The sequence below is a fragment of the Gavialis gangeticus genome, unplaced genomic scaffold, assembly GCF_001723915.1.
Source record: "Gavialis gangeticus isolate Ggan-Ray unplaced genomic scaffold, GavGan_comp1, whole genome shotgun sequence".
Taxonomy (NCBI): domain Eukaryota; kingdom Metazoa; phylum Chordata; order Crocodylia; family Gavialidae; genus Gavialis; species Gavialis gangeticus.
The window spans coordinates 84,289,554-84,308,032 of NW_017729022.1; the positions used below are offsets into that span (position 1 = coordinate 84,289,554).

The following is an 18,479-nucleotide window of genomic DNA, read 5'->3' on the forward strand; positions in this document are numbered from 1 at the left end:
CAGTCACAAATAGCCCAGTAACTAATAGAAAGAGAAATTACCAGTTTCTCAGTCTTTAAACTGTTCTTCCTTTTCCCTTTTGTTTCTTTGCATTCTGTTTAATACTTGCTACAATGATTTTCCTTCCTTTTCTTTCCCCAAGTGTCTAGAGTACAACAAAATTACCATATGGTTTAATCCAGAGGAGAAGGTGGGAGAATATAAGTATTTTATAATAAACTTGACAATTTAACTAGTATTCATTGCTGTTCTTCCTTGTTGCAACCTAGAGCCCTTGCATACATGAGGTACTATTGATGTAGAGAATAGTTGGTTTATGTATATGGATACCCTTTTAAAAATGATGTCACGCAAGTATAAGTGATAACACAGAAGATAACATAGAAAAAAATCTGAAGGAGTGAAGGATGAGTCTAGGATGTTCCTGACTTTTATGGGAGATTCCCTGTATATCATTCTGAAAACTAGTTCCACAGTGCTGTAGGCAGCAATAGAAATACAGATACTTTCCATGGTTTTTGTTGATAATTTATCATATGTTATCAAAATGGTCAGTAAATTCCAGGAATGTGAAGAAAAGTGTTCTCTTGAATTTAGCTTTGTTCTCAAGGGTTTTTTTTCGTCTTGGTCTCTGAAATAATTAAATCATGTTAGTTATAGTTAGACAGAACTGTGTATTCAATTACAGTAGTTTTTTCTTGTAGGGTTAGTCTTGCACTTTGCATGTCCTTTGTATTCTCCAATCTGTCTGTATTTTTGCAACAGACATTTAGATGCAGGCATTTTGCTAAAAAGATTACACCTGTGATGTGTATCATTTCACCCCAAAATTGATTTTGACTTTGTTCCAGACATGGTTGCTTTTATATAGGAAACAATTGTATCATAAGGCAATGATTTTGTGAGTGATTTTTATTGCTTTTCTGTGGTATGTTTCTTTTAAATGCACCAATTAGTTCAGCTGATTTCAGACAGTTGAATTGGTTGCATCTGTACTTATTCTATTAACTTTCGCAGTATTGTGGGCTTTTCGTGATGTTCAACATCTGTTTTGCCTACCGTGTAATTAATTCTTGGTGATACCAACATGTTTCTCATCACATGCTCTGCCATGATGTTATACATACAAATTTTACTTTCTGAATGTGTGGGGAGGTTTTCTGGGCAGTTCACTGAGGTAGGTGATCATGAAGATTTTGTTCAGAGTAATACAGTTTCTTGTATGTTTTCTTTCTTGTATTTCATTAACTTCTACTCTTAAAGATTTGTATAACTAAAGCAGTTTTCCCTTAAGTGATTGTCTGTTGATATCTGGTACAATTATTTCACTTCAGAATATGATTGTTATTCTGGTATTGGATATACCAGTTCTCATAACAGTTGGTACCATCAATGCCATTCCTTTTCACTGCAGCTCCACTGTTTGCCTTGCACCCAATAATTTATATCGTACTGTACTGGGAAACCTACAAGCATTGCAAGACCATGATCTTCTGATATTTTTTTTTTTAATTTGTATCTTTTGTTATGGGTCCATTGAAATGTATATTGGAATTGCAGATGACAGAGTCAAGCTACATACACTGCTGATGCTGAAGCATTTACAGCTTTTTCTTCTACCTCCATCATTTACCCTTTTTATTGCCATTTTCTTCAGCTTATGATGATAAAGACAGTGAGAGAGAGACTCATACAGTCGTAGGAAATATCCTGCCTTGGTTAGTCACCAAGGCAGTCTTTTCCTGAGATAGGTTCTGTGCCAGCTGTCGTTCCAGACATGGATCACTGTTTTCTATGCTGTGTTTTTAGTTTCTGGTGCATTTTCTGATAAAAAAAAAAATATGGCTCTATTTGAATTATGGGATCCCTATAATCTAAAACTTCTTTTTTACCATAGGTCTCTGTGTCACTTATTCAGGCTATCCCAGATTAAGTAATGTCCTCACTCACTCATGTTGAGGAGCCAAGTGAGGATGATCTGCCATGTTCAGCTAACTTACAAAGCACTACAGTTAAATCCAGATGAGGCTGTAGTCCCATCTATCATATCATCTCTAGATAATTTTAAAGATTTTAAAGGTATCCTTAGGAGGATTGAAGAAATACCTGTTGGAGAGGCATAATAACCCTTCTACAAACTAACTGATGTTCTTTAGTCATCTTTTACTTGGAGAGTAGCCTCCCCAGAATACTGTATTGAACCCACCAAAAAATTGATGGAGGACCCGTAGTATGGCATATCCCAATCCTGGAAAGCAGATAGAAGCACTGTGTCCTTTGCCACTGTGCTATTTTTTTTAAATTCATGCATCTTGAGATTATGAATACAAACAAGAAATCAGGGCAGCAATATAAAACAATACGAAAAGGTTTGTATTTATTTGGTCACAAATCATACACATGATTTGCAATTTAGAATTATAAATTAGCAGGCCCTGTTGGCCAAATATGATTTCTTGAATTATTTGTTGAGACAAATTTGCGAATGTTGCCATTTTGAAATTTCTGGCCATGGACAGACAGATACCTAAATCTTTAAGTTTGAAGCACTTCAGACCAGAGAGAGGTATGAAGTCTCCTGCTGGAGCACTTCAAAATCACTGTGATGGCGTGCAGAAGTATGTTCTCCAGCCAGGGGGTATAACGGAGCCTGGTCCTGTAGACCATTCCCCCCCACCTCCACAGAGGATAGACTTCTGTAGACTTGCTGTTTGGAGGGTTTGGGAGGCATTTGGAATACTCCAAATATTACATCTGTCCAAGGCCTGTGATAAATACACTTCTAGTGCATGTTGGACTGGTTAAAGGTGGCATATACTCTCAGCAAACATCAGTTGGACGTTCCTCCTACATATGTTGCAACTGGTTCTCCTCTCTTGTATCAGTGGAAGACCAGAAATGCATGCAAAGGAATGCCATTGACACTTTCTTTTCTGATCTAAACTGTAAGTAATGGATGCCTAACTATTGGAATGGGGAGCCATAATAAATCAATATGAGGGCAGAACTTTTGGACAATATATAAATCAGTTTGATTGTATGGATAAACTTAAATTTGATATGTAGAGCTTGCAGAGCATTCCTGCTGCATCAAAATCAATCAGTCCAAATTATGAAAGACAATATGGCAACTGTATTTTACATAAACAGGTGAAAAGTGGTGAGATTTCTCCCATATACCAAGAGGCAGGAAGGTTATAGAATTTGATATATACAGCATCAAACCACCTTCTCTTAAGTATACTAGGGCTGCTAAATAGCTTTTTGGACAAACTGAGGAAATGCTTCTCTCTCAGTTGTAAGTGGAAGATAAAAAAGGTTTAGTCCTTCACAACATCTTCTAGCACTGGTGTGGTTAAGACCATTTCTATTCCCTATATATTGAAATGGTCATTCTGCCAACTCAGGACACTACTCCTAATTCGAAACCTGCAGGTGGAACCCAAAGGAAGTAGTCTTCACTGAGACCTACAACTCCTCTATCTCATTTTCTGACTGTTGCATAGATGTCAGACTGAGACAAGTCCTATTGTAGCTCTACAAAACTTACTACATAGTAGAAAAAAATTCTATAGGATGATCTATTTGACAAAATGGACAAGATTTTCTCTTTATTATTAGCAGAAAATTTAAAATTCCACAGGTCATTAGAGGCACTTTTACATGTGCTCTGGGGGTGGGTGCTTTAATTAGTGTAGCTCTGAGACCCACTTTAATTAAAGTGCTGCAGCATCTCGTGTATCAGCATCCCCGTGCTTTAAGATGGCAGTGGGGGCACTTGAGCTAAAGCTCAATGACAGGCTGTAGTTAAAGCACCTCTGCTGCCATTTTGAAACACAGGGATGCTGATACATGAGACCTAGAGGCTGGCTGGAGTGTGGTAATTACAGGCAGTCCTCGACTTACAACGTTTCAAGTTACAATGTTTCGCACTTACAATGTTTATAAATTAACACCGTTTCAACTTTACAACATCAGTTTTGACTTTACAATGCTTGATCCGATGCAATGCCACGCCAGCAAACAAATTCGCTGCGTCACTCATCTCCCTGGAGAACATCTGTCCAAACTTCCTTGGACACTTTCTTTAAGAAAGCAGGCAAGACTCCACAAAAACCTGCAGCCAAGACTCCTGAGAAGACTCCAGCCAAGAACCCTTCAAAAAGTCCAGCAAAGTCACCTCAAGGAAGTCCTTTCAAATCAATATGATTGCTATTTATAATATAAATACATTAATGTAGCTATATTACTCATCTATAATTGATCAAGTACAAAATTCTGGTGTATTTTTGGTGAAAATAGGGTATCAGGCCTTGGTTCAGGAACCAATCCCCCATTTATAACATTGTTTCTTATGAGAAAATTAGTCCCAAGTTGCAATGTTTTGAATTAAGACACAGTTTTCAGGAACCAAGTGTGTCGTAAGTCCGAGGACTGTGCCTGTACCATGGTCCAGCATGCTGTAATTAGAGCATGTTGGAGCAGCTGTCATGCTCACGTTTAGGCACCCTGGTATTTCTAATATAGGACAGTAGTTTTAAACCTGTGGTCCACAAACCCCTGGGGATCCACAGACTATGTCTAAAGGAAAGATGTGAAAGATGACTATGATCAATCAGAAGTATATGAATGCCAACACTTACAATTCAAAGAGGTCTGCATCCCCATTTGAAATGTTTTTAGTGGTCCACAAATGAAAAAAGGTTGAAAACATCTGTTATACAATATTTACTTACCTTTTTAAATATCTGGATCCTTCTGTGAGTGCAGTCAAGGTTCACATTGCTGCATTCCTGTTCATCTTCTTCCTACAGAGGGACACACATTTTTCCTCAACAGACTGTTGTAAGACGTGTGAAGTGTCTTGTTGCCAAAGTGTTGCTGCTAGTCAAAGAATCATTTTCTCTGTAGGACTTTAGTTTGGTCTTAGCTGCCTAAATTAAGCCTTTTCTGAGACCATGGCAATGTTTTCGTTATTACATACGCCCAGGAAAATGCTACTTATATCTCAGTAGTGTAAGAGTGATGTTATACCTGTGACAGTCCAGAAAGTATGTGATGCAGTGATTTCTTACATGATGTCCTTTATTGGACCAACCATGTAGCTGGGATAAAATTAGACAAGCTTTCAAATGCAAGACATCTGAAAGTTTGTCTAACTTTATCCCGACTACATTGTTGGTTCAGGAAAAGCTATCACCCTCAGAGATCCTTGCCTCATTTATAGCTCAGTCACATTGGTGAGAAGTTAGTGAAATCCCAGCTTCAAAGGCAGGTCCTACAGTTTTTCTCTCCAGCTGAAATCTCCCTCATGAAACATCCAAAGTTTTCTTTTTTTTAAATTGTTACAAATTTTCATCTGAACTAATAGATTAATTTGCCTGTTTCATCTGCTCTTCCAAGGATGGTGCTAAGTTAGTATTTTGAAGGTTACAAGGGCACTGGTATTCTACTTGCAAAGGAGTAAGCCTTTCAAATCTATACAAATACTATTTGTAGCAGTACAGAAAGTATGAAAAGGGGAATCTGCCATGTCATAAAAACTATCCAGAAGGATATCAGAATGTGCAGACTTATAAGGTGGCTAAAATAGATCTACTTGCTACCATCACAGCTGAGTCCACAAGACTTCACGAATCATGGCATCTCTGAAGATTATTTCCACCCTGGATATATGTAAAAAAACCCCACCTGGGTCCTGTAATATATTCAGAAGGAATTGCACTATAAAGCTGTAAATGGGATGCTGTTTTTGCAAGTACTGTAGTCTAGTCTTTAGTCTCCTAGTCCTGCCCCTATTGCATTGAACCATTGCCTGAAAGTCACCATACATGAAACATGTATGTAGGCAATCTCGCCAAGGAAAAAGAAAAGTGAATTACCTATACAGTAACTTGAGTTCTGAAGCGGTGTTGTCCATATATGTATTTCATGACCCTCCCTTCCTTCCCCTCTGCTTCAGAGTCCGATATCCATCAGATTCCATGGTAGAGAATAAATTAAATTGGGATAGCCCTCTACTGTTGCTTCTTTTGAAGCAGAGCACAAGAACAATAAGGTTACTTATGCAGCTACAGTGGATATTGTGGAACAAAAGATTTGGATATCAAATGCAGAAAATATATACACGCCACAAGTGATTATGTATATGAACAATACTTCTCAAAGAACTCCCGTTAGTGTTCAGGTTATTGTTCATTTAAGTAAATTACCTCTTTTTAAATTTTTGTTGCTTTTTGGTGCAAACACTTTTTTTTTGATTTGTATGCTTTTATGAGAGTACATACATGTCTGTAACTAATGCTGGTTAGTAAGATTGGCACTATGAAGTGGTTTTCCAGCTTAATTTTAAGAGTAGTGTCTGAAGAGTGTATTCTTATAAATTAGTCATGCATTATGTCCATTTGCAAAATCTGTCAGAGTGCATCAAAATACAAAATGATGCATTGTATTCTGTATTTTTCATTTTGTTCCAGCTACCTGTGATGTTGCTATCAACAACAAAATGTGATACATTTTGCCTAGCTACTTTTGCCATTCAGTCTACTACTTCAGTGGGTTAGCCCAATTTTATGGTATACCAGCAACTAAAATATCGGGATATGTTCTTCTTTCCCATATTTGGTAGCACCCTGCATCCTAATCCCTTCATCCAGAAGAATGTATTGCTCTTGCTTCTTGCTCATGTTGTGACATTGTGACGACTATATATAAGTTGCTCCATTATGCAACTTAAATTTCATGTGTGGCTAGGAGAAATTCTTCTTGAGGTGCCCAGAATCAAAATGAAACTAAAATTCTCCCCCCAACCCCTGCCTCAAATATCAATATCATTACAAAGTATTGAAATGATTCAGTAAGAAAAAGATAATTGTACTCAGAAAGTGTTTTTCCCCCAGACGTTACAATCTAGCCCAAGAAAGTAAAATATTTTATAAGGTTAGAAAGCAAAAAGAAAGAAAACAATCTAGAGTGGGATCCAGTGCAGGACTTACCCTGCAGTTTTCCCAGCCTGTCCTTTCTAGAGTCATGCGCCTATCTCAAAATAACAAATGCTCTTCTGTGATCTGCAATTTGCTGTCTTTCTTCCACCCTGCTTTTCTTTCTGAAAGGGTGGCCTTGGTGAACATATTACATGTTGTAACTGCTTTACTTGGCAATCAGCTCTACAACTGTTTTGTCAACAGTATTGTTTGTGTGGTGCATAATCTTGAGTTGATAAAAGCTTATGTGCTCACTGTTCAACTCAGGCCATTAATAAGTGCAGAGTATCTCAACCTTTCCTCTTTGAAGGACAACATCTAAATCAATGTTTGACACTTTATAGCTATTATTGACTTAGAAAATAGGACTAGTGTTTTTGTTCCTTTTACCTTTCTCATTACCCGGTCTTTGTGATACCTAGGTAAAAACACTCTATAAAAAATAATCATTTTTATGTTTTTCTGTTTCCTACAAAAGACTTTATAGAGTTGGCTGATATGCAAAGGATCTTTCTCACATTTATTTCAAGCAGTAATTTCTAACTAGACACATCAATGAGGATTTTCACGTGCAAGAATTATTGCACTGTTCCAACCCGTTCTGATTTCATCAGTTGGACCGACTTACTCTTCTTACTGTCCTCCACACAGTACAGCCTAACCACAGAGAAGATTCCAATGAGTTACATTAGATTAATGGAGAATGCAAAACCCAAGCATTTTCACAGTCAAGACTTATATTCATTATTCTTACGTGCTGTGAAGTGTTTTAATAGGAACAGTTGGAAGATTTCAACATCAGGAACTAAAAGAGCAACAAACATATATAAATATTGCCAGCACTCCTTCCCTCGTTTCACCTATTTATCCGATAAAAAGTGAAAAATGAGAAACAAGGTGTTTATAGAAAGGAGAAAGACTACCCCTTTTATTAAGACCTATGCTTTGTCATTGCTTTAGGATCATGTTTCACACTGGCAACTCGTGCTGCAAGACAAGAAATGCATAAATATGCCCCCAGCCTGCTTGGTTTACTTGAAACTTAAAAAAAAAAAAATCAGAGCCTGCCACATGCAAAGAAATATACCCACTAACAGGAAGTGGCTTCTTTTTCAATCCTGTCACTACTACAGATCCAGGGGGGCATGTATTTACTAGTCAGAAATATCTCAGATGAACAGGCTCCCCCATAACATTACATTTAATTCTTTTTTGTAATTTTGACAAAGTAGTTAATAGATTTTTGTTTCCTTGTGACCTTATAGTTCCCTTCAGTGGCCATTGAATATACATAGGACACCTGAGCTTACAACTGTGAAGATACGATTCTTAAGCAGCTCTCAGAGCTGTTAACAGTTTGGATGCTGGATATCCCAACTGCCAAGCTGGACTTCCCAAGCTAACTTGTTTTTCCATGCAGTAGTATTTGATGAAACACTGACTTGTCTGAAACTGTTGGGAAATCTGCCCTGTTTTTTGTTGGGTTATATATGCTTCAGACAGTGACATTTTCTTTCTGGATATAGGAAATTGCTAAACTGCAATGTTATGTTTTTCTTCTGTCACACCTGCTGGTGAGAATGTGAGTGCATGAGAGAATCCCAAAGCCTGCTACTGTCCCAACACCTCTGGCTATTATGCACTTATGGAACTGCACGCTAAAATCTTCTTTACAAGCATCCCTCTCTTACCTGTGCTTTCTGATCTGAAAGGACTGTAGTACTCCAGCTGCTGAGGGCAAGCGTATCTGTCTTGCTTTTGCTAGCTTTTTCCTCATTCTCTTGTGTGCTTCTTCCTTCTCTTCCTTCAACTCATCTTTCCTTCTCTTTGTGAAGATATTTTCATGTGGAATTGCACCTTGGGAGGGAGAGTGACTGTATAGTTGGCATAACACTTGGTTGGTTAGTGGGCTCTGATTCCATTTCCAAACTAATCCACTTCACCTAGTATCCCATCATTTTCCAGGACAACCTACGTAAGAAGGATGATCGGATTGAAGAACTGGAAGAGGCACTCAGAGAAAGTGTGCAAATAACTGCAGAACGGGAAATGGTGCTAGCACAAGAGGAGTCAGCCAGGATCAATGCTGAGAAACAGGTCTGCAATCTTATAAAGTCACTGGTATTGCTGGCAAATAACGGATGCAGCCTGACAGGAAATTTCTACTAATTATTCCTTTTCGTTTTATAATACCTTTTCATCTGAGGACCCTAAATTGCTGTTCAGACCTAAGTAATAAGTGTGTGTGAAGCTTTTAGGTTTTCTTTTGATATTTTGTTTTTCCATTCCTCACTACTTATCTGCGTGGAAAATGAGTGAGGTGTTTTATGCTTTTGAAAGAAGCTTCTGTAATATTGCTCTGAGAAGTCTATATGTTCTTGAGCATAAACATGCTCGTGGACTCCTTTGTGTTTTTCACTGTAGAAACACAGATCTTTGCCCTAAAGAACTTGCCCACAGAAGATAGTTAAATGCTATCTCAGTTATGATCCCTGGCCAGAAATTAATAGGAAATGATAAACTTTCCTTACCCATGATCCTAATTATCATAGGGCACTACCAATAAAAGTACACAGTACACTTGAAGATCTAGTAGGGGATGGTCCTGCTTTGAACAGGTGGTTGAACTAGCTGACCTCCTGAGGTCCCTTCCAACCCTAATTTTCTTGAGTCTATGACTCTACTTATCAAGCAACCCTAGAATTTGTTGTTGCATATGGGTGGCCATATACATCCTTTGAAGGGTGTCTCAGGGTGTGAGGTGATTAGTGATGTGTGAAGAGATAAGCAGATAGACAAGACAGCCATCACCCACAACCACTGCCCAACCCCTGGGTAAGGAGGTGAGCTCTGTAATACATAAATTAGTTTTAGAAACTGAGTGCCACTCATGTCATAAAAGTTATGGAGGGGTGTCTGAAGTCCATTGAGGCATGCCATGAGTCCAAAAAGGTTGAGAACTACTGCTCTATATTGTACTTTATAGACCTTACCTTTGTTCCTTATCTGAACTGAATTTTCAGGTATCATCATCCAGTCAGTGATGTTGCAGCAGCATTTTTGCCTACCCCTCAACTCTGTATGCACAAAGTTCTATCCAGCTGTTTTTAATGAATAAAAACACACTGGGAGAGGGAATGGGGCTGAGGGTAGGGGTGAAGAGTAAGTTTTTTCAAAATGTACTACTATACTACATGCTTTCCCAAGAGGTTTTTGGTCTTTCTTGAATTAATAATGACCTACATTCTCCTGAAGGAAGTAGTGTCCACTTCTTAAATATCTTTGGATTTGTTCAGTTCAAACTCAGTTACCTTATAGAATCCCTGTTCTGAGACTGCTTCCCTTTGGTGATGCTTCTCTTTGAGTATTAGGTAGTCCTCCACACTCAGGAGAGTGCCATCTCTCCAACTTCCTTCTAAGAGAAAACATACCTTGAGCAAAACAACAATTTAAAGTGCATGAAGTATATATATTCACACGTTGATTTGAAGAGACAGGAAAGTATAAAGGAATAATGATATAGCATAGGTCAGCATGGTCAGTAGTCTCTCCAACCAACTTTTTTCAGGATGGGTTTTTTATTTGCTTGTGTTTTGGCATGACAAAAAAAGAACTATTAAAAACAAAGGGCATTTATAGACGTGCTGTGGGAGGGCGCATTAATTAGAGAGGCTCCGAGAGCTGCTCTGATCAAACTGCCCTAAGTGTCATGTGCATCAGCCTCCCCATGCTGAAAAATGGTGACGGGGGTGTTTTAATTAAAGCTCATTGAACAAGCTTCAGTTAAAGCACCCCCACTGCCACTTTTCAGCACGGGGATACTAATACATGTGATGTTGGAGTCTGCTCCGATGCATTGTAATTACAATACGTTGGAGCAGCATCTTTGCATGTGTATAGGCGCCCTAAGGTCTTGAAGAAAAATTATGTGTATGGGGAAGATAATCTTCCAAGTGTGAAGAGCAACACAGGAAAAAGGAGATAGTTGAGAGGGCTTTATAAGGGAGGCAGGGGGCATAGATTGAGTTTAAGGTTTTTTTGGTTTTGGATTGGTTTGGTTTTGTTTTTTGGGGTGTTTTTTTTAAAACTTGGTGGGCTTTTGCTGATGAACATCCATGAGGCACGGTCAGACTCAGAAGCTGGACAGAAGGAGAGGGAGGTAGATTTGCAAGTCACCCACACAGAGGTGGCAGTTGAGTTCATATTTGTAGATGAGATTAACCAGAAATTAGGAACAGTGAAATGAGAGAAGGGAACCAAGGACAACTCAATGCACAGAACGTTGTAAATAGAGGGGATGAGAAGGCTCTTCTGAAGGTCAAAGAGAGACGAGAGCAGTATTTAGAGAGGCAAGTGAGGTGAAGGTTGGCAGGTGAATAAAACATATTTGGAATGGAGGAACTCAGACTGTTTATAAGAGTTGTTACCATAGAACAGGAATAGAATGAGCAGATGGTGATAGTGTGAGCTTGGGCTGGGGTTTGGCTTTGCAACTGGGGAGGTAGGCAAAAGATTCAAAGCAGAAGGAAAGTGAAGCATATAGAGAAGCTGCCACCATATCAATAAAGAGATAAATGAACTGGAAAATGCAGAAGGGCCAAGTGACTTGGTGGTAGGTGTGCTTAGCATGATATACAATGCTAAAAGAGCCCAGGTGACAATCAGAGAAGGGGAACTCAGGAACAGGGAATCAAAGCTTAATAAAGAGTGAATCAAGTAATATGTCACTTTTGGTGAGTGGAAGAGTAGATCACAGGCTACAGGTTATGCATAATATGAAGATAAGGGCTCAGGGAGGCTAGCAACATGGATGTTCAAGTCACCAAGGGTGAATGAGAGCTTGTGATGTGAAGAGTGCTAGGAGTGAAAAAATAGAGAAGGAAGACTGGTGGGTAAGTGGTGTGTGTGTTAAGTGAGACAAGACAAGACCTGTATCCAGTGTTTGCAAGAATAGGGAGGAACAGGTCAGAAGTAGTAGAAAGAGCAGAAGAGAAGTCCAAACCCCCACCACTGCTGATTTGACAGCAGCATCTCATTCCCGCAGAGAAAATATACTTGCCATCTGTGGGGATCATAAGCACTAAAATATTGCTAGCAGACAGTATAAAGGCAAAGCCAACCCTGTACCTCAGTGATCTGTTGCACTTAGTACCAAGACAACTGTCCTGTCCTATTTTGTCTGACAGTATTTTGCTACAGTATTAATTAAATACAGTTAGGCAGAGGAGGGATGGCAAAGCACCATTGTTCTGAGGTGGGTAGGGGGATTTCCTGCCAGCTGCTTTTTAATCATCTCACGTTCCTTCCTTCACTTTAAAAATGTCCTCATTGTTTCACATTCTGTGGAAGTTTATATGAGATTGTGAAAGTCTCCCACTGAAAACTGGGTGTTTTGCAAGTCTGGGGCCCACACAAAGAATCTTCACAACTATGGTAATAGAGCTTTAGGTTGGATATGTGTGATACATATGTGTGAATTTAAAATCTCATGTTGCCCAAACTGGTTATAATTTGCTTTTAACTGCATGCTTTTTCTTTCCCTCTCTTCTGTCTCTGTTGTTTTTTACCATTCTGCTACTCACTGCCTGTCTGAAGCTGTTAAATGAAACAGTGCATGAGGCCAACCATTTTGGCTTCAAATGGTTCAAGGTATGAGGAAACCTCATTTGTGTATACCCTTTCCCTTGACCTTTGCTTTAATACTGTTTTGTAACCCCAATGCTGTCTAGCCCTACCCTCAGCCATCTCTTGTGCTGTGGCCCTCTGCTGTACTTCAGTGTTTTGTACGGATTTCTTTCTAAATGTTCTACAAGTTTTAGGTTCTTTTTTTGCTGGAATTATAATCTCCATGAGCTTCTGCAGGACTCCAAAGTTCAGACTTTATACCTAGACAGTATTTCCAAATTAAAAACATTCCCCCATTGGTCCTATCTCTTGCCATTTGAAAATATGCCAGCAATGACTGCATTTAAGTGCTTGCTAACAAGATTTTGGCAAAATTTCTGTGATTGTAATACGAACACAGATTGCTTTTCTGTTTGAGTACCCCAAGGTGGAGGTCTGATCAGTTGCTCTTTTATCTATGGCCATGTGTGTAGATGACTCCCTATAAAAATGAAGTTTTTGGCGCCCTCTATTAGAATAAACCCAATTCTCCAATATTTTATATCTCAGTAACATAAGCATGACTTGTCCCTCTACTGAAAAGATGGGGGCAGTTTTACCAACCTTGGAAAAGCAGCCAATGTTCTTTGACTAAGTACACTAGATTGTCCTGATCAGAGACCTGTATTTTCACAATTGTATCCAGTGTCACCATTTCTTTATCATTTTTTTTTCCTACTGTGCAGAGAAGGAATCAGTCTCAAGTCCATCAAAGTCCAGAAGTTAAGAATTAATTCCATCCCTTAGAACAGTACTGGTAGGTTTTTCTAGTCTCCATGAAAAGGATCAGATCTCTGCTACAGAACAAAAGGAGAAAATTTGAAAAATTGGGATATTCTTTCTGGAAAGTGTAGGAATAGCTTTATTGAATTAGTCACACTTGACTAACTCATGAAAGGTATTTGGATCCACAGTTTACATCAACCTTTTCTGTCTAAGGCAGGGGGCTCAAATGGCAGATTTGGATGGCAGCCAGACTCCATTTCCCAGCAGCCTCTGCCCACATCGCAGCCAATTTCCATGGAGACCCCAGCAGCGGCAGTGCCCTGATAGCATAAGGCCAGGGTTTCCATGGAGCACTGGCAGGGTGTGTGGCAGGGCAGGAATCTTGCAGTGGTGACGGCATGGTCCAGAGCTGAGACAGAGCCATTATCTGCTGCCTGCATGCCCCTGTCTGGATCGCAGCTCTGCCCTGGCTCTGGATCACAGTGTCACCGCCACAAGATCCCAGCCCCAGAGCAGCTCCCCGCCCTGCCATGCACCCAGCCAGTGCTGCTGGGGCCAGTCTCTGGAAACCCTGGCCCCATGCAACTGCTGGGGTCTCCATGGAAACCAGCTGTGGTGATGTGGGCAAGGGCTGCTGGGAAATGGAGCCTGCCACGGGCCCAATCTGGCCCATGGACCAGACTTTGTCTGCCCCTAGTTTAAGGTAACAAAGAATGAAGATCTGGTCAGAAGAAGTATTTATTTTTTCTAATCTCAGTGTTACACCAGAGGGAACACCAGGGCTTTATTTGCCCAACAAGAGGTCTCCTTCCACCTTCACTGACCTCGGCACAATTATAAGAGTCGTATTTGAGCAGTCTGCCCCAATTGTTTCTGCAGCTTCACTACAGTTAACCTGCTCTGCAGTTAACCAGAAAGTTATCGTTTATCTGCAATAACCATTGATTGCAGGGGTAGCTGCTGCCTTATAAAACCAAAACTGTTTAAGTAAATCAATCTTATTTTGGTTTGGTCACCACCATAGTGTTGATCCCCAGGGGCATTTTGGGAACCAAGAAAAGTTTTTTAAAAATCTGTCCTATCAGAATTAAATATTCAAGAGGATTTGTAATAAGTTTTAATAATGAAATACAGATAAGTTATAATTAACCAAGCATTACAGATAAGGCATACAAGAAAGTGATTACAACTGATCAAATTTAAATACACCTAAAAATAATCTTAATCTTGGAGGGCGGGGAAAAATTAAAATTCTGTGTTAGGAAAAAGGGCTTCTTACCTAGGTTTAAAAACTGAGTTTTAATGAAGCACACTTATTTTGGTTTATCTGCCACTGGTCTATTCAGCAAGAACTGTAGTTCAAGACTGAAGAGAAAAGATTCCAAGGCAAACCTAGATTTTTATATTCAATTGTCTAGCTTGTGCTTACTAAATACAACTAGAAAATATGGAAACATTCTTAAAAAGTTATATTCTAATAAATATTAATGTGCCTATTTTTATCACCTATTTAAACTATTGAATTATTGTCCTAAACTCAATCTAACTGGCACAAAACCACTAACGTACTTAAAGCAACCGTTAGCTGGCTTCTTTTGAGCTGTCTTTTTTTCACCTTTTAAATTCTTCTCACGTATGACACTGTTGCCCACTCATTTCCTTTGCCATCTCTTCTCTTACCAAAACTTTGATAACTTGAATACAAGTAAATGTATTCCATTGCCATTAAACAGCTTAGGGTCTACTACAGTCTACAGTAGAAGGGTCTGGGAAGGAGTTACACTTTTTGGAAACAGCCACTCACCCTCTGTAAGAGATGAAGGTTGGGGTTTGGGAGGGATATTGGTGGAGGAGGGAGGCATATACCATTGGTATGAGTCAAGAATGTGGGACTAGGCTGTTCTGTCTGAAGCAGAAGCATCATTCTATACAATCTGCAACAGGATTCTTCCTTGCTTCTTGAGGCATAGCAAATGCATGGCCACCTAGATAAATATTAATTATGTGGGCACCAACCCTACAGCTGTATTCACTCAGGCAGACCCCTGGGACCATGCAGACACTCATTGTAGTTGTGGAATCTTCTGCATGAGAATAAGGGTCTTGTAATTGTAGGGTATTTTTTTTCTGGCAGTGAGCTCTTCATCTTGATCAAATTGAACTGTCTGTCACAAACCTAGTAACATGGAATTTTCAGCTTTTTTGATTGTGTCATAGAATCATAGACAGGGTTGGAAGGGACCTCAAGAGGTCCTTTAGTCCAACCCCCTGCTCAGAGCAGGACCATCCCCTACTAGTTCATCCCAAACAAAGACTGTTGCTCCTTGTTCTGTCATCTGCCACCACTGAAAACAGTCTAGCTCCATCCTTTTTGGAACCCCCCTTGAGGTAGTTAAAGGCTGCTATTTAATCCCCCCTCAGTCTTCTATTCTCTAGGCTAAGCCCAGTTCCCTCAATTTTTGTTAATAATTAATGTCCCCCAACCCCCTCACCATTTTTGTTGCCCCCCACTGAACTATTTCCAAGTTGTCTACCTCCTTTCTGTAGTGGGGGACCCAAAACTGAACACAGTACTCCAGATGTGGCCTCACCAGTGCTGAATAGAGGGGAATAATCACTTCCCTTGAGCTACTGGCAACACTCCTACCAATGCAGCCCAGTATGCCATTAGCCTTCTTGGCAACAAGGCCACACTGCTTGCTCATATTCAGCTTATTGTCATCTGTAAGCCCCAGGTCCTTTTCTGCAGAGCTGCTGCTGACAGAAAAGGGAAGCAAGTAAGTCAGAATGCAAAATGTGTATCATGCATATATATAAATGTGAGAAATATGGGAAATAAACGAGATGAACTGGAAGCTGAAGCCTGTGAAAAGATCTATGATCTGATTTGTATCACAGAGAGTTGGTGGGAGAGCTCTTATGACTGGAACAACAATGTTGAGGATTCAGGAGGAAGAAGATAGCAGAGCAGAATGCATTTGGGTGAAAAGGTAAAAGATACAGCACTGATATAATGGGGGGGATTTATTCTAGACTGCCAAATCAGGAAGAAGAGATAGATGAGGCACTCGGAGGTGACAAAATTATCCAAAATTTATGAGATGGTACTGATGGGAGACTTCACTTTTATCGACATCTGCTGGAAGAACAATACAGTCAAGCATAAAATGTTGAGGCAGTTCATAATCTGTATGCAGGAAAACTTTCTGTTCCAGAAGGCTGAGGATACAATTAGGGGATCATTTATCTTGGATCTTGTCCTGACTAGGAGGGAAGAATTGGTGGAGGAAGTGATCATAATATGATAGAATTCCAGATCCTGAGATGAGGAAAGCATGAGGTCAGCAGAATTCAAAGACACGGCTTTAACCTGACTCAAGGAGTTAATAGGTATGGTGCCATGCAAAGACAGACTGAAGGATAAAGCCACCCAAGAGATCTGGAAGCTTCTAAAAGGCATGGTATTTGAAGTCCAATGAGAAACTGTTCCGACACAATGAAGGCATAAGAATAGTTAGAGACCACTGTGGCTGCACAAAGAGCTTTTAGGATGCCTCAACTACAAAGGAAAGCATACAGACAAGGGAAAAATTCACAGGTCACCAAGGATGCATATCAGGAAACAGCAAGAAACTGCAAGGACAAAATTAGGAAGCCAAAGATAGAATGAGCTGCACCTAATGACAAAAGTTAAAGACAACAAGAAGAGGATCTGTCAGCATGTTGGTCAGAAAAGAAAGACTAAATAAGCTGTGGGTCCACTGTCATATAGACAGAGGGAATTCTTACCAGAAGATGTAAAGAAGACAGAGCTACTCAACACCGACTGTACCTCAGTCTTCACAGAAAAATTAACCTACAACTAGACATCTAATAAACAGTATTTGGATAAGGAAGGGAACAAGTACAGGGATGAGATAACAAGAGACAGAGAGAGCTTTTGATGTGTGTGAATGAATTCAAGTCAGCAGGGCTTGATGAACTTCATCATCATGTGCTGAAAGAACTGGCAGAGATCTCAGAGCCCTTGGCAGTAATATTTATAAAGTCATGGGATATAGGTAAGTTACCAGAGGACTGGAAAAGGACCAACATAGTACCCCGTTAAAAAAATTATATACTGGTTAGCCTCACCTTGACACCTGGAAAGCTACTGGAGCATATCCTAAAGAAATCTATTTCCAAGTATCTGAGAGAGGAAAGGCTGATCACAAGAGGCATTTATACAAATGCTCTGAGAGTGGGGGAGGGGGTGCTTTAATTACAGGGGCTCCAAGGGCTGTTCTAATTAAAACGCCTACAGCATCACATGCATCAGCATCCCTGCACTTCAAAATGGAGGTGGGCACACTTTAACTAAAGCTCATCGAACAAGATTTAGTTAAATTACACATTAACTAGTTTAAGAGATCAGAAACTGGTTTAAACCTGTAACAGAACAGAAGTTCAGTACACATAAATCAGTTTCAAAATGGCTGAAACTGGTTTAAGATAAACCTGAATGAATGTAGTATCAGATTTAACTGATTTAGGCCAAATTGGTTTATGAAACTTCTGTCCCAGACCCCTTCCTGGTTCAAGTTCAGTAAGAATCCCTGAGCATTTTGCAGCCCTGGGCTGGGCTGGGCTGGGCTGGGCTGTGCTGTGCTGTGCTGTGCTGTCTGCTCCAGAGAGCAGGGCTAGCCCCACCCCTCTGCTCCCTAGCTAGAGCAGTGAGGGCAGGCTCACTGGCCAGCTCACTGGCCCTCCTTGGCAAACCCCTGTTGGGGTCTAGAGCCAGGGAGGCGGGGATAAACTTCCCTTCCCCCATGTATGGAGCTGCCCTGCCCTACCCTGCTTACTTAGTGTTGACTGTGACTGTGGACTAACCCAGGAGGTGCACAGCCCCACCAGGGGGGACGCCGTGTTGGACCTAGTGCTGGCCACGGGTGATGACCTGGTGAGGGGGCTGCGGGTGCTAGACCACCTGGGCAACAGCGATCATCGCCTGCTGGAATTCTCCATCCAGCGCAAGGTGGCAAAGGCATGCAGTAAGGCAGCGGCCCTAGATTTTAGGAGGGCAAACTTCAACAAGCTAAGGAGGATAGTTGGAGAAGCGCTGAGGTC

The 18,479-nt window shown here is 40.2% G+C and overlaps 1 protein-coding gene across 6 annotated transcripts in view; it reads left to right on the top strand.

Annotated features, from left to right (window-relative positions):
- The window catches only part of ERC1 (ELKS/RAB6-interacting/CAST family member 1), a 539,371-nt gene that overhangs the window by 296,663 nt on the left and 224,229 nt on the right, over positions 1-18,479 (top strand). For 4 of the 6 annotated variants that reach the window (XM_019515532.1, XM_019515527.1, XM_019515528.1 and 1 more), the window contains one exon: positions 8,949-9,080. The exons of the other annotated variants lie outside the window; for them this stretch is intronic. In XM_019515532.1, coding sequence (XP_019371077.1) covers positions 8,949-9,080 — 132 coding nt within the window. The remainder of the gene's footprint in view (positions 1-8,948; positions 9,081-18,479) is intronic. 6 annotated transcript variants of the gene reach the window in all.